General features: G+C 53.3%; 3 protein-coding genes across 3 annotated transcripts in view; 2 read left to right on the plus strand and 1 right to left on the minus strand.

Moving 5' to 3' along the window:
• Nucleotides 1–22,833, plus strand: part of LOC133627971 (nuclear envelope integral membrane protein 1-like) — a 67,112-nt gene that overhangs the window by 34,114 nt on the left and 10,165 nt on the right. The gene's annotated exons all lie outside the window — the stretch shown is intronic.
• LOC133628000 (nuclear envelope integral membrane protein 1-like) lies at nt 2,348–7,580 on the plus strand. The gene is made up of 5 exons (XM_062015674.1): nt 2,348–2,424; nt 3,761–3,982; nt 4,280–4,453; nt 7,225–7,358; nt 7,466–7,580. The coding sequence occupies exons 1-5, from the start codon at nt 2,348–2,350 to the stop codon at nt 7,501–7,503; spliced, it is 645 nt and encodes a 214-aa protein (XP_061871658.1). The 3' UTR covers nt 7,504–7,580.
• Nucleotides 20,934–22,184, minus strand: LOC133627993 (nuclear envelope integral membrane protein 1-like). The gene is made up of 4 exons (XM_062015657.1): nt 22,005–22,184; nt 21,534–21,707; nt 21,164–21,297; nt 20,934–21,056 (listed from the first exon to the last, which is right to left on the minus strand). The coding sequence occupies exons 1-4, from the start codon at nt 22,181–22,183 to the stop codon at nt 21,019–21,021; spliced, it is 525 nt and encodes a 174-aa protein (XP_061871641.1). The 5' UTR covers nt 22,184; the 3' UTR covers nt 20,934–21,018.

A 22,833-nucleotide genomic window follows, 5' to 3' on the forward strand; every position in this document is an offset into this window, starting at 1 on the left:
AAGGCAGGAAGGCAGCAGAAAAGGAGCAAGGCAGGAAGGCAGCAGAAAAGTGGCAAGGCAGAAAGGAAGCAGAAAAGTGGCAAGGCAGAAAGGCAGCAGAAAAGAAACAAGGCAGAAAGGCAGGAGAAGGGGAGAAAAGTTGAAGTAAAGGAGAAAAGCAGAAAAGGAGAAAAACTGAAAAGCAGAAGAATACGAGAAATGCAAAAGTAAAGTAGAGCCTGTGTTATCAGCCTTGTGATGAAAGAGGATCCCCATCCCAGGGATTGGGGAGTGGGACCTACCATTGGCTGCCCAGGGTTCTTCAGGGCTCTCCCAGCAGACAGTCACTGCGGCCGCTTCTCCTGGGGCACAGGACGACTGCGGCTGCTCAGCCAGACGGCCGCTTCCCCGGCAGCTGCCACACGGGTCTCATCCCGGAGAAGGGCTCTTGGTGCAGGAGGCAGCACTCCAGCGGGCTGGCCACTCGGCAGAGGAGGAAAGCAGCAGCTCCTGAACGCCCTGGGCTCTCTTCAATATCCAGGCTGGAAACGGGAAAGATGGACCCTGCTGAAACAAAGAGAGAGACGGCGAGTTCAGCGGGAATGCAGGAAGGAAACTGGATGCCCAGGGGGCCTCGAGGAAAGTGCAGCAGCAGAAGCAAAGGGCACAGGGGGCTTGGAAAGTGAGGCTGGAGAACAGAGGCACCGACACAAGGAGGATGCAAAGACGGCACCTTTTCAGAACACGGGCAGGGATAACGACAAGGCAGCCAACGGGGCCGGGGAAGACAGTCAAAGAAGCAAGGCTCCTAAGGCAGGCCAAGACACAGCCACCAACACACCCAGCAAAGACAGTACAATGAGGGGTAAGAAAGAACATTTTAAGAGGCAGGGAGTTTCGCAAAATAAAGCCAAAGAAACAGGGAGAGCCAACTACAACAACGCAGCTGAGCAGAGAGCCTTCAGAAAGCCAGCTGCCGAGGACAGTCGCTGCAGCACAGAACCCAGCAGGGCAGCATGGCAGCCTGAGAGAGAGAGAGAGGGAGAGAAAACACACTTCCAAAGCGACAGGGAGCGAGGAGATTAAAAGGGAAAAGAATAAAGAAAGGCTGAAGAAGAAACACTCAAGGTAGGGAGAGGACAAGAGTGACTGAGAGGCAGAGAACAAAAAGGAGGGAGCGTGTAGGGCAGCAGGTGAAGAAAAGCCATGTGAGAGAAACACAACGAGACAGAAGCAAGAGGACGCGGGGACGTTGCCAGTACCTGCTGCGCCGTCGCTGAGCTCAGGGGCCGCCCGTCCCTCGGAGCCGGGCACAGGGGGCTCCTGCAGAGAAGCGCCGAGGCTCAGGAAGCTGCCGCCGCTCATGCCGCGTCCCGCAGCGCCTTTCCCTCCTCCGTGCTCTGTGCTGCCGGGGACTGGCTCTGCCACCGCTCGCCCCCAGACAAGGGCGGACAAAAGCCCGGCTGATGGGCAAAAGCAGACATACAGGAAGGAAAGGCCTGAGAAAGTTAGAAAGACACGATTCACTGTAGACTAACACCATGATAAGAAAGCTCAGCTCACTGGAGTTCAAACTGCTCGTTAGTAAGGGCCTTGAAGACCCAATTGTCCAGATAACAGTAACTAACATTGTCAACCCAGCATCTTTCCTTAGTGGACTTACAGGGGAACCACTGACTCACGATTGCCTGGAAACCATTGAAGCAGTCTACTCCAGCTGACCAGAGCTGAAAGAACAACTGCTGGAGGATGCTGAGGACACATGGTATATAGCTTCATCAAAAATGGACAAAAAAGGACCCTTTAGGGGCCAAACACAGAGAGACTGGTGTATTGGGGACAGGATTGGAGGTCCTAAAGGGAGTTGATTCAGAAATACTAATGAACAGATTGGCCACTGCAAACAGTGATCTGATAAGGTTACAAACAGCTTTGCAATATTCTCTGTCAGCATTAGGAACTAACAAGTGGCTTTTATCAAAAGGGTTACCAAGGTGGGAAAAAGTGGAAAAGCAATTCGGTACGGTCCAGACAACGGTACGGACAATGTCTCTTTGGCCCTCAGTTGCATACAGGCGCAATTATGGATGCAGTCGGTAGCCGCCCTAATTATACGAGAGGGTGGTGAAGGCAGTTTCCCCACTGAAATCCGGAAGGTGGTTTGGAACAGTGCCACAGACATAGAGAAGGAGCTTCAATCTTGGGGGACTCTGCTAAATGTTACCTATGACCCCATCACTGACACGGGCACGGCATTTGTGTTGACTAACGTGGGCACCGATAGCGCACGCCAAGTGGCAAGCTGTAAATTTGGAGACTTGCATTACTCGAAAGCAACAAGGACTCGTCTGTGAAAATAGCACACTCGATGCCCAAGACATCTGCCTCGACACCGAGCAAAGCACCTGTCACTTGGAGATCCATCCGCATGCTGACCAGAAGACTGTAATTGTATATATTGGCCAAGGTTGGGTGTGTTTAAGGACTGCTTGCACATCTCTAGTAGTAGATAAGATAATCATGGAGAGTAAGAATCATTCTCATTTCTGGATTTGTAACCCTGTTCAGATTGTTGGGTGTGACTTTTCTTGTTTGGCACCGGTCGTATCTGACCAACTGATAAAATCAAATTATCCAATGCTTCCCAAATTATCACCTGTACCTATTGCAATGACTCTTACGCTGGTGACACAACTAAAGAAACATCAGGATTTGATCAAAATTTTAAACGAGGTCCAACAAAAAAAAAACAAAAAAAAGGAGGAAAGACCCCGCTAACAGTTCACTATGACACCAGGGGAATAACCAGGGTACCGAAACGAGTAAGAGAAGACACAAACAAGCATTGTTGGGATGTGCTGTTTGGACGGTCCCCCACTGTGACTGGCATCCTAAATAAGATGTGTCACCCCATTATAGGCCTTTTCATACTAGTCTCAGTTAGCTTTGTTTTCTCTGCTGAGCTGCTTATTTGGAATTGGAGAAGGCAACGACAACTAACAATTTTGTCTTCCATGTCTAGTGCCCATGAAAATGCGTTAAAAGGTGAGCTACAAGTGAATCGCTTTCCAATTCCCCTTCCAGAGGTACAAATGCATTTGGCAAATGAATTTGCCCATATTAAAGGGCAGCGGGGAACTGATGGGCAAAAGCAGACATACAGAAGGGAAAGGCCTGAGAAAGTTAGAAAGACGCAATTGACTGTAAACTAACACCATGATAAGAAACCTCAGCTCGCTGGAATTCAAAGTGCTCCTTAGTAAAGGCCTTGAAGGCCCTGAATGCTGATAACTAAGAAGCTGGTGTGCAGACAGCTGCAGATAAGAAGGACTTGGAACGTGAAAAACAGACTCGTTTGTAGCCTGCTCCGTGGCATGGAAATGTACCAGAGACACTGCGCAAGCGTAAACTGGAAGAGGACTTATTACAGCGGGAAGCGGGGATAGGTGACGCCTATGGAACAGGCGCTTATGCCATCTTCCTGACGCCTACCACAGGAGTAGAAAAGGACCGAGGCAGAAAGGGAGCAGAAAAGGAGCAAGATAGAAAGACAGTAAAAAAGGAACAAGGCAGAAAGGCAGCAGAAGAGGAACAAGGCAGAAAGGCAGGAGAAAGGGAGAAAGGGAGAAAGACAGTAAAAAAGGAACAAGGCAGAAAGGCAGCAGAAAAGGAACAAGGCAGAAAGGCAGTAGAAAAGGAACAAGGCAGAGTAGCAAAAGCATCAATTACATTATGTACTGGGCTTCATCAATTACTGCCCCATGCTTCTGCTCTCCCACAGGCTATCTGCTGTTTGTGAGCTTGGTGACCTTCCACATGGGCTACATGTACGGCCCACTGGAAATGAGCGCAGCATCCATCTCATCTGGGGCCTGCAGCTCCTGGGGCTGCCGCTGCTATATGCAGCCAACCAGATCCATCCTCTTGCCTTGGCTGTGATGCTGATTCCAATCTGCATCAAGATCATCAATTACATCATGTACTGGGCTTCTGCTGCCCAAAGGTGAGGACTGTCAGCACCCAGGCTCACTCCTGCTTGCCAGCCATTATCAGGCCTGGATGAGCTGTTGGATGGAGTCTGTGTCACACACCTGGGGCACGTTTGGTGGGGTCTGGGGAGAGATTGTGTCCCTGTGTCCCTGAGACAGTGCAGGAGAGTGCCCTGCTCCTGCTCAGGGCTGGCAGTCTCCCTCAGGAGCGACGAGCAGTGGCCGGAGGGACGTTCTCAGCTCCTCTAGCTGCCAGCTCTGACCCGCTGCCCCGGCTGGGCGGGCACTGACTGGGGCCCTTCTGCTGGCAGGAGAGGGAGGAGCATTTGGGCTCAGCCGAGCCCCTGTCACCTGCTGACCCAAGAGGAATATCAAATGCAGGGCGAGGTGGAGACACGCAGGGCAGTCAAAGAGCTTCGAAAGTACTGCCAAAGCCCAGAGATCAATGTCCAGGCTACAAGGAGACGCCTCCGCTCTCCAGAGAGGTAACGTTTCCTGGCCCTGCGTTCGGGTTGGCCGGCACTTCTGCTGCCCAGCCCGGCCCCGACGCAACCCCGCCCCTCCACAGTCCTCCCCGGGCTCTCCCCACACTACCGCTGGGTCCCCGCTCACCCTCTCCCGCGGGGCGGACGCCGGGCTCTCCGCAGCCCCCCAGGACCCGCCGGCGTCGGCTCTTCAGCCGCCGGAGCTCGCACGAGCCGATGCCGTTGGGGACCGCAGCGGGCGGAGGGCGGAGCCGAGCGGCACTCTGGCCAATCAGAAGCCAGAGGCGGGCGGTGGGCGGTGCCGCACAGCACGGCGAGGCACAGCCCGGCCAATCGGAAGCAAGAGGCGGGCGGGACCCGGGGACTGACGGCTGCGCCGGCCAATCGGACAGGGCACACGCCTCCCTGCCGCTGGAACGCTCGCTCGTCGCCGGAGCCGAGCCGTTTCCCGGCGCGAGGGCGGCGCGGCCTGTGTGCGCCAGGCCGCAGAACCGAGAAAGGCAGAAAGGCGGCAGAAAAGGAGCAACACAAAGGCGGCAGAAAAGGAGCAAGGCAGAAAGGGAGCAGAAAAGGAACAAGGCAGAAAGGAATTATGTTGCCGCCACTGGCAAAACCACCAGGCCGCCCACACGGATTACTCAACCCCTGCTGAGGGGACAAGGATCACCACACACTCAGCATGGATGATACTTTATTCGAACCCCTAGTTTACACCACGTGCTTATATCTGCTACCACCAGCACCTCCTGTCACTCCACCCCCGAGATCTTCCTGACGCCTTCCACAGGAGTAGAAAAGGAGCAAGATAGAAAGGCAGCAGAAAAGGAACAAGATAGAAAGGCAGTAGAAAAGGAGCAAGGCAGAAAGGAGAAAAGGAGCAAGGCAAAAAGGCAGGAGAAAAGGAACAAGACAGAAAGGCAGAAGAAAAGGAGCAAGGCAGAAAGGCAGCAGAAAAGAAACAAGGTAGAAAGGCAGGAGAAAAGGAACAGGGCAGAAAGGCAGCAAAAAGTGAACAAGATTAGAAAAGGAACAAGACAGAAAGTCAGTAGGAAAGGAGCAAGGCAGAAGGGCAGCAGAAAATGAAAAAGGCAGGCAGGAGAAAAGGAAAAAGACAGAACAGAAAAAGGAACAGACAGACTCTTTGGGCTCACCCACGCTTCTGGCTCATCTTTATTTGCCGCCCACCAGCAGTTGCCCTGTCCCACAGCTGCTCTCCAGCAGGTCACCCCCAGCCTGGGCTGGTGCTGGGCTTGTTCCTCCCCAGCTGCAGTCCCTGCCCGTGCGCCTGGGGCCCCTCAGGGGGTTGCTCTTCACCCCCCAGCGTGGGCCCCACCAGAGAATCGGCAGCTGTGACTGATCACACAACGGTGAGGGTTGGAAGGGACCTTGAGAGATGATGTATTCCGGCCCCCCTTGCCAAAGCAGGTTCATGTCGATCAGAGGCCACAGGAACATGTCCAAGTGAGTTTTGAAGGTGACCCGAGAAGGAGCCTCCACAACCTCCCTGGGCAGCCTGGGCCGAGGCTCCCTCAGCACAACAGGGAAATGGGATTTCCTTATGTTTAAATGGAAACACCTCCTCAACTGCACAGGGGACACTTCCAGCAGCCACCACCATACCCCTGCTACAAAAAGCAGTCCACACAAACCCACTGCAATGAAAAGAGAAGAAGAGCTTTTCTCTTTACCAACCCAGATTCTGCTGAGCTGGGGGAGCTCTGGGAAGGGGGAGCAGGCCCATAGGGACGTGGCATCAGGCCTCAGGATTCCCTGCAGCCCTGAGAGTGCAGCTCCGCAGCTCCTGTGAGCCCAGCTGAGCCCGCTGGGTGCTGCCTGCCCCATGCTTCTGCTCTCCCACAGGCTACCTGCTGATTGTGAGCTTGCTGACCTTCCACATGGGCTACATGTACGGCCCACTGAAGAACAAGCGCAGCATCCATCTCATCTGGGGCCTGCAGCTCCTGGGGCTGCCGCTGCTATATGCAGCCAACCAGATCCATCCTGTTGCCTTGGCTGTGGTGCTGATTCCAATGTGCATCAAGAGCATCAATTACATCATGTACTGGGCTTCTGCTGCCCACAGGTGAGGACTGTCAGCACCCAGGCTCACTCCTGCTTGCCAGCCATTATCAGGCCTGGATGAGCTGTTGGGTGGAGTCTGTGTCACACACCTGGGGCACCTTTGGTGGGGTCTGGGAAGAGGTTGTGTCCCTGTGTCCCTGGGACAGTGCAGGAGAGTGCCCTGCTCCTGCTCAGGGCTGGCAGTCTCCCTCAGGAGCAACGAGCAGAGGCCGGAGGGACGTTCTCAGCTCCTCTAGCCGCCAGCTCTGACCCGCTGCCCCGGCTGGGCGGGCACTGACTGGGGCCCTTCTGCTGGAGAGGGAGGAGCATTTGGGCTCAGCTGAGCCCCTGTCACCTGCTGACCCAAGAGGAATATCAAATGCAGGGCGAGGTGGAGACACGCAGGGCAGTCAAGGAAAGTACTGCCAAAGCCCAGTGATCAATGTCCAGGAGACGCCTCCGCTCTCCAGAGAGGTAATGTCCCCTGGCCCTGTGCACATGGTCGCTGGCACTTCTGCTTCTGAAAGGCTGAGGTTGCTGTGCTGTCCCTTCTGGCTTTGCAGATGGGGAGAGGGGGGCCCAGAAGGTGGGGGGTGTGTGGAAGCCAGGTTTACCAGGGGGAAGGGGCAGATACCGCTTGGTCCCAGCTCTGAAACGCTCCTCCCCGTGTGCCGGGGCCTGGCATGATGCTGGTTTGTGTTTTCTCCCAGCTTTGCTGCCTTTCTGCGTGGTGCCTCTCACCTCACTCGCTACGAGGTCATTCGCCATGAGCAGGAGTACGGCCGTGGCAGCAGCTGCCCTGAGGAGCAGCACTTAGGAGGAGAAATCCAAGCACAGCAATCAGGTGAGTGAGCTGACCCACAGCCCCGCAGGAGACCGGCTGTGCTCAGCTGGCCCAGACCTCACCTCGCCACTGCTGGGGCTTTCGCTGCATGTTTGTTTCCATTCCAGGTTTCACTCCCCTGTTGATGCTTTTTCCTGACTATTGAGGAGCCCCTGGTTCTCTGCTCTTTCATCCCTGTAATTTGTTACAGACTGTTTGTAGTTTTAATAAAGATTTGGTTTGGTAGCTCATGAGACAGTCTGTAATTGGCCTGTGGCTTGATCCATGAGTAGGACATGCAAACTCTTTACCGGGTCTCCACTGCAACCCGCTCCCCCTGTTACTAAGCCAAAAGCTGCTCCTTGCTAAACCAGAACATTGTAGCACGCCGGAACTGCCCCATAGCCCCTCCTGATACCCTGTAACCACCTCTGGCACTCCAAAGCTGCCCCATAGCCACTCGATACCCCATCACCACTTCTGGCACTCTATAGCTGACCTATAGCCACTCCCAATGCCCCGTAACTACATCTGGCATCCTATAGCTGCCCCATATCCACCCCTGGCCCCCACTAAGTGGCCCGAAACCTCTCATAACCCCCCATTACCCTTCCCAATAACTCCCAGTGGCCTGTAGCATCCACCTCAGTAACTGCCTCATAACCTCATAACCGCTCTGGATGCTTCATATTCCCTCCCCACCCTGTCTATGGCCCTGACCCCAACCCAACACCATCCTGAGCTCAACACAGCCCCAACCTCACCCTGAACCCAGTCCCAAGGTGGTTCTGACTCTGAGGGGACAGAAGGTTCGGTTGGTTTGAGCCAGTTGTGCTCTCGGTGGCCACAGGGCCACCTGGGTTGTGGCAGCACCAGCGCAGCCATGCAAGGGCTGTGGCACAGGCTCCAGAATCTTCCAGCTTCCTCCCCAGTTTAGTGGCTGTGTCACCTGCCCCGGTAATGAGCCATGCTGGATGTAGCCCTCGGGGTGCAATGGCTCCTCACAGCCCCAGCTGGACCTCAACCAGCCCCCTGCAACAGGCCAGTGACCAACAGAGGCCCGTGAGGATGTGGAGAGGCTGGGGCAGAGCGTGACCTGCGGGACTGAGGGGAGGGTGATGGCCCTGGGAAGGGACATGGCTGCTGGGGGCTGTTGTGTTGTCCTCCAGAACTTGTCAGTGTCATGACCTGCAAACACCAAAGGTACTGGGCTGAGGTGGATGGAGAAGGGGCTGAAGGACAGAGCCCAGGGGGTGGAGATCAGTGGGAAAGAGTGGGGCTGAAGGCCTGTGGCCAGTGGATTTCCACAGGGATGGGTTCTGGGGCCAGTCTGATTCAACATCTTCATCAAGGAACTAGCTGAGGGGACAGAGGGACCCTCAGCAAGTTTCCTGATGGCACTGTTAGCAATCATCATAAACAAGTTAGAGATAGTTTGGCTAAGGCTTGAATTTAGGCCTAGTGCATTGTTGGAGTGTTTTATGTTTATGTAATTATGTAACCTATTAACTTTGAAACTGGTAGGGCATGCTGAACTTGTGGAAACGATAAATGAAGCATGTAGAGCATAATCTGCTGTTCCTAGGACTGTTATCTTGGATGAATACTTGTTTGTTAATTTATGACCATGTGTCTAGACAAAATGTAAGATTTATAGTTAAAAGAAATTACATGAAAGTGTACAATGTAATAATAAACCCTAAGAAAACTAGCAAACAGCACGTAGGTACGATGAAGCAATCATCTTCTGAAAAGTATATAAACCCTGTGAAAATCTCTGTTAAGGGGGGCTCTGACTTTGGACAGTAGTCCTCAGGTCCCTAGGGCCCTCAATAAAGCACCGCATGAAACGACCTCGGTTGTTTTGTGTTTTCCTTCGGGAACGGGCAGCAAGATTGCCTTGCCCCATCAGGCCTAACATTATACCCCGGGATCCATGTCCATGCTCCCTTAACCATTCCTCCACAGATGCTCATTACGGTTGTTTTACTGATGGATCCTGCCGCGGGGTAGGAAATCACCGTAAGTGGGAAGCTGCTGTGTGGAGTCCCACACGACAAGTCGGTGAGGCCACCGATTCCCTCATCCAGATCACTAACAAAGGTGTTCAAGAGGAGTGCCCCCCGTCCTGAGCCCCGGGGACAGCACTTGTGACACCAACTGGATTGGCCTCTGTTGACCATGACTCTTTGGGCTCAACCACGCTTCTGGCTCATCTTTATTTGCCGCCCACCAGCACTTGCCGGGTCCCTGTCCCACAGCTGCTCTCCAGCAGGTCACCCCCAGCCTGGGCTGATACTGGGCTTGTTCCTCCCCAGCTGCAGGCCCCTGCCCTTGCGCCTGGGGCCCCTCAGGGGGTTGCTCTTCACCCCCCAGCATGGGCCCCACCAGAGAATCGGCAGCTGTGACATCACAGAGCCCGGCGCCACACTCAGTGCTGCCGCCTGCACCAGTGGCACTTGCTCAGCGAGTGGCAGACGCGGAGCTGCCCGGCGCTGCTGCAGCGGGAAACATGGAACTGATCGAGGTTTGTGTGCTGATCCTCGGGACTCTGATCTTGCTGCTGTCACAGATGCCGCAGTGGAGCGAAAGTGAGTGGGACGACAGCGAGGAGCTGGATTGGAGCTGAGCAGGGGAGCGGGGGACGGGGCTGTGCTGGGTCTGGGTCCTGCTTTAGCTCTGGCTGGCTGAGGGTGCGCAGCAAAGCTGTTCACAGCATCACACAACGGTGAGGGTTGGAAGGGACCTTGATCTATTCCGGCCCCCCTTGCCAAAGCAGGTTCATGTCGATCAGAGGCCACAGGAACATGTCCAAGTGAGTTTTGAAGGTGACCCGAGCAGGAGCCTCCACAACCTCCCTGGGCAGCCTGGGCCGGGGCTCCCTCAGCACAACAGGGAAATAGGATTTGCTTATGTTTAAATGGAAACACCTCCTCAACTGCACAGGGGACACTTCCCGCAGCCACCACCGTACCCCTGCTACAAAAAGCAGTCCACACAAACCCACTGCAATGAAAAGAGAAGAGCTTTTCTCTTTACCCACCCAGATTCTGCTGAGCTGGGGGAGCTCTGGGAAGGGGGAGCAGGCCCATAGGGACGTGGCATCAGGCCTCAGGATTCCCTGCAGCCCTGAGAGTGCAGCTCGGCAGCTCCTGTCAGCCCAGCTGAGCCCGCTGGGTGCTGCCTGCCCCATGCTTCTGCTCTCCCACAGGCTACCTGCTGATTGTGAGCTTGCTGACCTTCCACATGGGCTACATGTACGGCCCACTGAAGAAAAAACGCAGCATCCATCTCATCTGGGGCCTGCAGCTCCTGGGGCTGCCGCTGCTATATGCAGCCAACCAGATCCATCCTCTTGCCTTGGCTGTGATGCTGATTCCAGTGTGCATCAAGATCATCAATTACATCAGGTACCGGGCTTCTGCTGCCCACAGGTGAAGACTGTCAGCACCCAGGCTCCTGCTTGCCAGCCATTATCAGGCCTGGATGAGCTGTTGGGTGGAGTCTGTGTCACACACCTGGGGCACGTTTGGTGGGGTCTGGTAAGAGGTTGTGTTCCTGTGTCCCTGGGACAGTGCAGGAGAGTGTCGTACTCCTGCTCAGGACTGGCAGTCTCCCTCAGGAGCGACGAGCAGAGGTCAGAGGGACGTTCTCAGCTCCTCTAGCCGCCAGCTCTGACCCACTGCCCTGGCTGGGTGGGCACTGACTGGGGCCCTTCTGCTGGCAGGAGAGGGAGGAGCATTTGGGCTCAGCCGAGCCCCCGTCACATGCTGACCCAAGAGGAATATCAAATGAAGGGCGAGGTGGAGACACGCAGGGCACTCGAGGAGCTTCGAAAGTACTGCCAAAGCCCAGAGGTCAATGTCCAGACTATAATGAGACGCGTCCGCTCTCCAGAGAGGTAATGTTTCGTGGCCCTGTGCACAAGGGTGTTCGGCACTTCTGCTTCTGAAAGGCTGAGGTTGCTGTGCTGTCCCTTCTGGCTTTGCAGATGGGGAGAGGGGGGCCCAGAAGGTGGGGGGTGTGTGGAAGCTGGGTTTGCCAGGGGGGAAGGGCAGATACTGCTTGGTCCCGGCCCTGAAACGCTCCTCCCCGTGTGCCGGGGCCTGGCATGACGCAGTTTGTGTCTTCTCCCAGCTTTGCTGCCTTTCTGCGTGGTGCCTCTCACCTCTCTCGCAATGAGGTCATTCGCCATGAGCAGGAGTACGGCCGTGGCAGCAGCTTCCCTGAGGAGCAGCACTTAGGAGGAGAAATCCAACCACAGCAGTCAGGGGAGTGACCTGACCCAGAGCCCTGCAGGAGACCGGCTGTGCTCAGCTGGCCCAGACCTCACCTCGCCACTGCTGGGGCTTTCGCTGCATGTTTGTTTCCATTCCAGGTTTTACGCCCCTCTTGATGCTTTTTCCTGACTGTTCAGGAGCTCCTGGTTCTCCGTTCTTTCATCCCTGTAGTTTGTTACAGACTGTAGTTTTAATAAAGATTTGGTTTGGTAGCTCATGAGACAATCTGTAACTCAATGAGTAGGACAAATAGTCCAAAAGACCAATGAAACCACAAGCAAAGAGGGGACTCTGAGCCCCGAGCAAACAACCAAATAAGGCAGTGGATGTTGGACCTTGGAGGAGGGGAGAGAGCAGAATAGCCTGAAGCTTTAATCTCTACTGGTTCCCCTCCCTCCTGAGGATCAATACCAACAGCGCAATCTGCCACTGTTGGAGCAGTGCAAGCTATATTCAGTCAAAGATGTAGAGAATCTAGGTAATGCACGTGCAGAGCCGTACACGGGCAAAATAGTACAACCAACAGGGCTGACTCAAAGTCACCCTTCCTTTGCTAGCTACTTCCTTCTATGCTGCTTCTGCCCCTGTGATCACCCAGGGCCCAACTGAGTACCTTGCAGCATCTGTTTCTGATAAGTGGAAGTAGCTTGCCAGCTGCATTAACTTGTCCCTACCATCTTTATTCAGGCTGGCTGGTCCAAGCCACATTTGTGCTTTCAGTTCCCCCCTTTTTCTTTTTGGACCAGCCAGCCTTCAGCAACACATTTCAAAATTAAAGGTACATGAAGAAAACAGAACTATTTTTACCCATGGCCATGAGTTTACAACAAAAGGTCAAGAACAGCTACCTGACTGAACAATACAACACAGAAATCCATAAACTCAAAATGAACGTAATCTGATGTGTGTTGCTAGGAGCGACGCACACTGGTGAGAAGGGATGAGTTCTCTGTGCTTCCACTGAGGTTTGTTTTCTGAATGTAGTTTTGGACTTTTCTTCCACTTCTTTCGCATGCTGATCTGTGAGCAGGAAATATCTCTTCATCTGTAGAAAACACACCAGTTTTGCTTTCAAGTTTCCATTGGCCGTCTTGTTAAGTTCTTCAGTTCTTTTGCTATGATAGAGGTAGCTGGAGGAATTTACAGCAGCATATGTGGTGCCACAGTTGAGAGGGTTTACATTTTAACAGGGTGATGGATTGAGGGTGGATCAATTGGTTCTTTCCTCAAGACTGTTTTTTCCGTTGCTCTTACAGTCATTAAGTCCTTTGGCTTGATGTGGCTTGATCCATTTTGCCCGAATCCACCGGGGACCTTGATCTGTAACGACACAAGCGCAGCCTGTTCCCCACGTTAACAGATCTGCAGGCCCTTGCCACTCTCCAGGAGTGGGATTCTTATACCAGACTTTAGATTTGACCTTCCTTGGAGGTCTTCATGACCAGCCTGGACATGTTCCTATGCAACCTGATCTAAGTGAACCTACTTCTGCAAGGGGTTTGGACTAGATAATCTCTAAAAGTCCCTTCCTTCCATTGTGTGATTCTCTACTTTAACAGTCTCACATGTGAGAATCTCCTGGAAGGAAAGAAACATCTGCCTTGAATCTTCCCTATTCAAGCACATCAGAATCTCTGCCCAACCATGTCTCGCCACATGGCTCGGTACCCACGCTCTTACCTCAGCCCTCACTGCAGCTTGGAATATTCTGCACATGCAACTCAGAAGCCTCCAAACCCCACTTCAGAGCACACACCCAGGAGAAGAATGAGCTCCCAGTGGAGGAGCTGTGGCTCATATACCCCTGGTCACACCTGGCATTTAGCACCCACACTTGAGCAGGGCAGGGGTGAGCTCTGAACTTTGAACTTGCTGTCCCTCTTTTGTATTTGTGTGGGGTTTTTTATCCATTTCCTCACCCTCCTCGTTTTTAAAACCTTCTTTTTACATTTGCTTTACATTTTCTTTCTTTGATACCTTTCAAATATTCTTTCTCTCAGTGTACTCATTGCTTTGACTCTCTCTGAAAACATTTTAGACTCCAGAAAGGCAGCAGAAAGAGAGCAAGGCAGAAAGGCAGCAGAAAAGGAGCAAGGCAGAAAGGCAGCAGAAAAGGAGCAAGGCAGAAAGGCAGGAGAAGGGGAGAAAAATTGAAGTAAAGGAGAAAAGCAGAAAAGGAGAAAAACTGAAAAGCAGAAGAATACGAGAAATGCAAAAATAAAGTAGAGCCTGTGTTATCAGCCTTGTGATGAAAGAGGATCCCCATCCCAGGGATGGGGGAGTGGGACCTACCATTGGCTGCCCAGGGTTCTTCAGGGCTCTCCCAGCAGACAGTCACTGCGGCCACTTCTCCTGGGGCACAGGACGACGGCAGCTGCTCAGCCAGACGGCCGCTTCCCCGGCAGCTGCCACACGGGTCTCATCCCGGAGAAGGGCTCTTGGTGCAGGAGGCAGCACTCCAGCGGGCTGGCCATACGGCAGAGGAGGAAAGCAGCAGCTCCTGAACGCCCTGGGCTGTCTTCAATATCCAGGCTGGAAACGGGAAAGATGGACCCTGCTGAAACAAAGAGAGAGACGGCGAGTTCAGCGGGAATGCAGGAAGGAAACTGGATGCCCAGGGGGCCTCGAGGAAAGTGCAGCAGCAGAAGCAATGGGCACAGGGGGCTTGGAAAGAGAGGCTGGAGAACAGAGGCACCGAGACAAGGAGGATGCAAAGACGGCACCTTTTCAGAACACGGGCAGGGATAACGACAAGGCAGCCAACGGGGCCGGGGAAGACAGTCAAAGAAGCAAGGCTCCTAAGGCAGGCCAAGACACAGCCACCAACACACCCAGCAAAGACAGTACAATGAGGGGTAAGAAAGAACATTTTAAGAGGGAGGGAGTTTGGCAAAATAAAGCCAAAGAAACAGGGAGAGCCAACTACAGCAACGCAGCTGAGCAGAGAGCCTTCAGAAAGCCAGGCTGCCAAGGACAGTCGCTGCAGCACAGAACCCAGCAGGGTAGCATGGCAGCCTGAGAGAGAAAGAGAGAGAGAAAACACACTTCCAAAGTGACAGGGAGCAAGGAGATTAAGAGGGAAAAGAATAAAGAAAGGCTGAAGAAGAAACACTCAGGGTAGGGAGAGGACAAGAGTGACTGAGAGGCAGAGAACAAAAAGGAGGGAGCGTGTAGGGCAGCAGGTGAAGGAAAGCCATGTGAGAGAAACACAACGAGACAGAAGCAAGAGGACGCGGGGGCGTTGCCAGTACCTGCTGCGCCGTCGCTGAGCTCAGGGGCCGCCCGTCCCTCGGAGCCGGGCACAGGGGGCTCCTGCAGAGAAGCGCCGAGGCTCAGGAAGCTGCCGCCGCTCATGCCGCGTCCCGCAGCGCCTTTCCCTCCTCCGTGCTCTGTGCTGCCGGGGACTGGCTCTGCCACCGCTCGCCCCCAGACAAGGGCGGACAAAAGCCCGGCTGATGGGCAAAAGCAGACATACAGGAAGGAAAGGCCTGAGAAAGTTAGAAAGACACGATTCACTGTAGACTAACACCATGATAAGAAAGCTCAGCTCACTGGAGCTCGAACTGCTCGTTAGTAAGGGCCTTGAAGACCCAATTGTCCAGATAACAGTAACTAACATTGTCAACCCAGCATCTTTCCTTAGTGGACTTACAGGGCAACCACTGACTCACGATTGCCTGGAAACCATTGAAGCAGTCTACTCCAGCTGACCAGAGCTGAAGGAACAACTGCTGGAGGATGCTGAGGACACACGGTATACAGCTTCATCAAAAGTGGACAGCGCAACGCAGGGTACGCAGTGACCACTACAGACAAGGTAATAGAGTCTGGGGCCCTCGCCTCAGGCACCTCTGCACAAAAGGCTGAAATAATAGCTTTAACTCGAGCATTAGAGCTTGCTAAAGACAGGAAGATTCCAAATATGCCTTTGGAGTGGTTGACGCCCATGGAGCGATCTGGAGAGAAAGAGGACTCTTATCCACCCAAGGGAAGCACATAAAACATGCAGAGGAAATTCTCAAACTCTTAGAAGCTGTACAGTTACCAAAGCAAGTAGCGATTATGCACTGCAAAGCTCACCACAAGGGAACAACTGCACAAGAGGCAGGCGATTCCATGGCAGCCCGGGAAGCAAAGAGAGCAGCTGAAAAAGGCACAGCAGAGATACAGTCTGTGATTCCAGGTGGAAAAATCCCAATCAACCAGCTTCCTAACTGTTTGAAAGAAGACCAGAAATTGATTCAGGATTTAGGGGGAGAAACAGAGGAAAATGGTTGGGCTACAACACCACAAGGGAAAGTAGTGATGCCTAGCACATGACTTTGGGCTATAATCATGGCTGAACACAGAAAGTCTCACTGGGGAGTCGAAGCCCCGTGTAAGTATCTGAGCAAACACATTGTTGCCCGTAACTTGTACACAACCATCAAACAAGTAACACAACAATGTGAGATTTATTTACAGAATAACCCACAGGGAAGCTGGAAAATGGAGCTAGGGCAGATAGGGAAGGGTAATTTCCCTGGACAGTGGTGGCAAATTGACTTTTCACAACTTGCAAGAAAAGGGGGTTTCCGATATCTACTTGTACTAACTGATACCTTTTCAGGACGGCCAGAAGCATTCCCTTGCCGAACAAACAAGGCTAGAGAGGTAACTAAGGCTTTACTACATGAAGTAATACCAAGATTTGGGGTCCCAGCAGTAATATCCTCAGACAGAGGCCCTCATTTTGTGGCCAAAATGACCCAACAAATCAGTGTTGTTCTGGGGATAGACTGGCAGTCGCACACTCCCTACAGACCCCAAGCAAGTGGCCAGGTGGAGAAGATGAAGCACCTTCTTAAATTACAGACTGTAAAACTGGGCCAAGAAGCTGGACCAGCCTGGCCTCAGTCACTACCTCTAGCCTTGCTGCAAGTAAGAACCAAACCAAGGGCTGAGGAGGGATTAAGTCCCTTTGAAATACTGTACAGAAGACCCTATTCAGTCCAAGCAGGAACATCAACACAAGTTGGTGCCGAGGTGTTAACTGACTATGGAATAAGCTTAGAAAAACAACTCAGAAAAGTAGAAAAACTGGTTTTGGGGACCCGTGCTCATGGCCTGTACATAACATAGAACCAGGTGATTATGTAGATGTCAGATCTCTGTCAGACTCAGCCCTGGAGCTGAAATGGGAAGGACCATTCCAGGTTCTGTTGACGACACACACAGCTGTTAAGATACAGCAACAGACATCATGGATACACCATACCAGAGTAAAGAAAGCTCACAAGCAGTGTTGGGAGGTAACAGAGACTGGACCCTTAAGACTCCGACCCCGGCAAAAGTCCTCACAATCTTAAGAGCAGACCTTTAAAATTATTAATGAAGAGTTTGAGCTGTTAATATGTTTTAGTATCTTCTCCCTCGCTTGCAACAGAGAGCCTAAGGACTGGCCTTGGAATCATGCTCAGAAGAGCCATACTGTGATGAAGGGAAAGGTGGATCCAAGAACAAGGCTGGCTACGGTGGTTTCTCACGGGAATGAGGTATACCAGGAAAGTCAGTGGCACAGAGGTAATGGGGACGAGATGACCCGGTTACGGGCAAAAATAGGGAATGAGATAATAGTGGAATGCCAAGCGTATCACCAGGATGATGAGACGGTGATTTTGGGGTAAACTATGATTCGTATAAGGATGATGACATCTTCAAATGAACTTGGAGAAGCGTGCCTAGAGAGACCCCAGTGCTGGTTTAATTTTAAGCGAACTGAACCAGCCCTGGTCACCTGCTGATGGCAAGGATTGGAAGGTCGGGTACTGCACGATAAAGTCAAAATTGACCTGAGGTTAGAGCTAAAGACCTTTGAGATTGGGCCATACATGATCAAGAATATAGGTCAATAACAAATGTTGTTTAACCCAGAGTGGTCTCTTAAACGTGTTGAAATGCTAATGAGCATCAATGTTTCTGGCATTCAGCCAGCATGCTCTCCCTTCCTGAAAACATCATTTGAGGGCTGGACAACTTGGCTGCAGAAACAAGGGCCCTTTAGGGGCCAAACGCAGAGAGACTGGTGTATTGGGGACAGGATTGGAGGTCCTAAAGGGAGTTGATTCAGAAATACTAATGAACAGATTGGCCACTGCAAACAGTGATCTGATAAGGTTACAAACAGCTTTGCAATATTCTCTGTCAGCATTAGGAACTAACAAGTGGCTTTTATCAAAAGGGTTACCAAGGTGGGAAAAAGTGGAAAAGCAATTCGGTACGGTCCAGACAACGGTACGGACAATGTCTCTTTGGCCCTCAGTTGCATACAGGCGCAATTATGGATGCAGTCGGTAGCCGCCCTAATTATACGAGAGGGTGGTGAAGGCAGTTTCCCCACTGAAATCCGGAAGGTGGTTTGGAACAGTGCCACAGACATAGAGAAGGAGCTTCAATCTTGGGGGACTCTGCTAAATGTTACCTATGACCCCATCACTGACACGGGCACGGCATTTGTGTTGACTAACGTGGGCACCGATAGCGCACGCCAAGTGGCAAGCTGTAAATTTGGAGACTTGCATTACTCGAAAGCAACAAGGACTCGTCTGTGAAAATAGCACACTCGATGCCCAAGACATCTGCCTCGACACCGAGCAAAGCACCTGTCACTTGGAGATCCATCCGCATGCTGACCAGAAGACTGTAATTGTATATATTGGCCAAGGTTGGGTGTGTTTAAGGACTGCTTGCACATCTCTAGTAGTAGATAAGATAATCATGGAGAGTAAGAATCATTCTCATTTCTGGATTTGTAACCCTGTTCAGATTGTTGGGTGTGACTTTTCTTGTTTGGCACCGGTCGTATCTGACCAACTGATAAAATCAAATTATCCAATGCTTCCCAAATTATCACCTGTACCTATTGCAATGACTCTTACGCTGGTGACACAACTAAAGAAACATCAGGATTTGATCAAAATTTTAAACGAGGTCCAACAAAAAAAAACAAAAAAAAGGGTGAAAGACCCCGCTAACAGTTCACTATGACACCGGGGGAATAACCAGGGTACCGAAACGAGTAAGAGAAGACACAAACAAGCATTGTTGGGATGTGCTGTTTGGACGGTCCCCCACTGTGACTGGCATCCTAAATAAGATGTGTCACCCCATTATAGGCCTTTTCATACTAGTCTCAGTTAGCTTTGTTTTCTCTGCTGAGCTGCTTATTTGGAATTGGAGAAGGCAACGACAACTAACAATTTTGTCTTCCATGTCTAGTGCCCATGAAAATGCGTTAAAAGGTGAGCTACAAGTGAATCGCTTTCCAATTCCCCTTCCAGAGGTACAAATGCATTTGGCAAATGAATTTGCCCATATTAAAGGGCAGCGGGGAACTGATGGGCAAAAGCAGACATACAGAAGGGAAAGGCCTGAGAAAGTTAGAAAGACGCAATTCACTGTAAGCTAACACCATGATAAGAAACCTCAGCTCGCTGGAATTCAAAGTGCTCCTTAGTAAAGGCCTTGAAGGCCCTGAATGCTGATAACTAGGAAGCTGGTGTGCAGACAGCTGCAGATAAGAAGGACTTGGAACGTGAAAAACAGACTCGTTTGCAGCCTGCTCCGTGGCATGGAAATGTACCAGAGACACTGCGCAAGCGTAAACTGGAAGAGGACTTATTACAGCGCGAAGCGGGGATAGGTGACGCCTATGGAACAGGCGCTTATGCAGAGCCCTAGCTGTACCGGAGAAGTAGCCCTTTGTTAGACAACTGCGTGTGCGAGCTGGGCAGAACTCTCTCCCTCGCAGCCGCCGGCGGAATGCAGAGCTGCTTTAGAACCCTTCACCGCGTTCCAGAGATTGTTCGGCGCGTCACAGCCAATCTTCGCTTCCCACCCCTGATCCCCGAGCGCCGAGTCCCAAGCGGCGCTGCCCAGCCCGGCCCCGACGCAACCCCGCCCCTCCACAGTCCTCCCCGGGCTCTCCCCACACTACCGCTGGGTCCCCGCTCACCCTCTCCCGCGGGGCGGACGCCGGGCTCTCCGCAGCCCCCCAGCACCCGCCGGCGTCGGCTCTTCAGCCGCCGGAGCTCGCACGAGCCGATGGCGTGGGGACCGCAGCGGGCGGAGGGCGGAGCCGAGCGGCACTCTGGCCAATCAGAAGCCAGAGGCGGGCGGTGGGCGGTGCCGCACAGCACGGCGAGGCACAGCCCGGCCAATCGGAAGCAAGAGGCGGGCGGGACCCGGGGACTGACGGGCACACGTGGGGGTGGGGTCTGGGGAGAGATTGTGTCCCTGTGTCCCTGGGACGGTGCAGAAGAGTTCTGATCTCCACCCCCTGGGCTCTGTCCTTCAGCCCCTTCTCCATCCACCTCAGCCCAGTACCTTTGGTGTTTGCAGGTCATGACACTGACAAGTTCTGGAGGACAACACAACAGCCCCCAGCAGCCATGTCCCTTCCCAGGGCCATCACCCTCCCCTCAGTCCCGCAGGTCACGCTCTGCCCCAGCCTCTCCACATCCTCATGGGCCTCTGTTGGTCACTGGCCTGTTGCAGGGGGCTGGTTGAGGTCCAGCTGGGGCTGTGAGGAGCCAATGCACCCCAAGGGCTACATCCAGCATGGCTCATTACCGGGGCAGGTGACACAGCCACTAAACTGGGGAGGAAGCTGGAAGATTCTGGAGCCTGTGCCACAGCCCTTGCATGGCTGGGCTGGTGCTGCCACAACCCAGGTGGCCCTGTGGCCACCGAGAGCACAACTGGCTCAAACCAGCCGAACCTTCTGTCCCCTCAGAGTCAGAACCACCTTGGGACTGGGTTCAGGGCGAGGTTGGGGCTGTGTTGAGCTCAGGATGGTGTTGGGTTGGGGTCAGGGCCATAGAGGGGGTGGGGAGGGAATATGAAGCATCCAGAGCGGTTATGAGGTTATGAGGCAGTTACTGAGGTGGATGCTACAGGCCACTGGGAGTTATTGGGAAGGGTAATGGGGGGTTATGAGAGGTTTCGGGCCACTTAGTGGGGGCCAGGGGTGGATATGGGGCAGCTATAGGATGCCAGAAGTAGTTACGGGGCATTGGGAGTGGCTATAGGTCAGCTATAGAGTGCCAGAAGTGGTGATGGGGTATCGAGTGGCTATGGGGCAGCTTTGGAGTGCCAGAGGTGGTTACAGGGTATCAGGAGGGGCTATGGGGCAGTTCCGGCGTGCTACAATGTTCTGGTTTAGCAAGGAGCAGCTTTTGGCTTAGTAACAGGGGGAGCGGGTTGCAGTGGAGACCCGGTAAAGAGTTTGCATGTCCTACTCATGGATCAAGCCACAGGCCAATTACAGACTGTCTCATGAGCTACCAAACCAAATCTTTATTAAAACTACAAACAGTCTGTAACAAACTACAGGGATGAAAGAGCAGAGAACCAGGGGCTCCTCAACAGTCAGGAAAAAGCATCAACAGGGGAGTGAAACCTGGAAGGGAAACAAACATGCAGCGAAAGCCCCAGCAGTGGCGAGGTGAGGTCTGGGCCAGCTGAGCACAGCCGGTCTCCTGCGGGGCTGTGGGTCAGGTCACTCACCTGATTGCTGTGCTTGGATTTCTCCTCCTAAGTGCTGCTCCTCAAGGAAGCTGCTGCCACGGCCGTACTCCTGCTCATGGCGAATGACCTCGTAGCGAGTGAGGTGAGAGGCACCACGCAGAAAGGCAGCAAAGCTGGGAGAAGCCCCAAACAAGTATCATGCCAGGCCCCGGCACACAGGGAGGAGCGTTTCAGGGCCGGGACCAAGCGGTATCTGCCCTTCCCCCCTGGTAAACCCGGCTTCCACACACCCCCCACCTTCTTGGCCCCCCTCTCCCCAACTGCAAAGCCAGAAGGGACAGCACAGCAACCTCAGCCTTTCAGAAGCAGAAGTGCCGGCCAACCCGAACGCAGGGCCAGGAAACGTTACCTCTCTGGAGAGCGGAGGCGTCTCCTTATAGCCTGGACATTGACCTCTGGGCTTTGGCAGCACTTTTGAAGCTCCTCTAGTGCCCTGCGTGTCTCCACCTTGCCCTGCATTTGATATTCCTCTTGGGTCAGCAGGTGACAGGGGCTCGGCTGAGCCCAAATGCTCCTCCCTCTCCTGCCAGCAGAAGGGCCCCAGTCAGTGCCCGCCCAGCCGGGGCAGCGGGTCAGAGCTGGCGGCTAGAGGAGCTCAGAACGTCCCTCTGGCCTCTGCTCATCACTCCTGAGGGAGACTGCCAGCCCTGAGCAGGAGCAGGGCACTCTCCTGCACTGTCCCAGGGACACAGGGACACAACCTCTCCCCAGACCCTACCCAACGTGCCCCAGGTGTGTGACACAGATTCCATCCAACAGCTCATCCAGGCCTGATAATGGCTGGCAAGCAGGAGTGAGCCTGGGTGCTGACAGTCCTCACCTTTGGGCAGCAGAAGCCCGGTACATGATGTAATTGATGCTCTTGATGCACATTGGAATCAGCACCACAGCCAAGGCAACAGGATGGATCTGGTTGGCTGCATATAGCAGCGGCAGCCCCAGGAGCTGCAGGCCCCAGATGAGATGGATGCTGCGCTTGTTCTTCAGTGGGCCGTACATGTAGCCCATGTGGAAGGTCAGCAAGCTCACAATCAGCAGGTAGCCTGTGGGAGAGCAGAAGCATGGGGCAGGCAGCACCCAGCGGGCTCAGCTGGGCTGACAGGAGCTGCCGAGCTGCACTCTCAGGGCTGCAGGGAATCCTGACGCCTGATGCCACGTCCCTATGGCCCAGCTCCCCCTTCCCAGAGCTCCCCCAGCTCAGCAGAATCTGGGTGGGTAAAGAGAAAAGCTCTTCTTCTCTTTTCATTGCAGTGGGTTTGTGTGGGCAGCTTTTTGTAGCAGGGGTACGGTGGTGGCTGCTGGAAGTGTCCCCTGTGCAGCTGAGGAGGTGTTTCCATTTAAACATAAGCAAATCCTATTTCCCTGTTGTGCTGAGGGAGCCCCGGCCCAGGCTGCCCAGGGAGGTTGTGGAGGCTCCTGCTCGGGTCAGCTTCAAAATAAAGATGAGCCAGAAGCGTGGTTGAGCCCAAAGTCTGTCTGTTCCTTTTTCTGTTCCGTCTTTTTCCTTTTCTCCTGCCTTTCTGCCTTTTTCATTTTTTGCTGACCTTCTGCCTTGCTCCTTTTCTACTGCCTTTCTGTCTTGTTCCTTTTCTAGTCTTTCCATCTTGTTCACTTTTTGTTGCCTTTCTGCCTTGCTCCTTTTCTCCTGC

This window comes from Colius striatus, chromosome 26 (genome assembly GCF_028858725.1).
Source record: "Colius striatus isolate bColStr4 chromosome 26, bColStr4.1.hap1, whole genome shotgun sequence".
Lineage (NCBI taxonomy): Eukaryota > Metazoa > Chordata > Aves > Coliiformes > Coliidae > Colius > Colius striatus.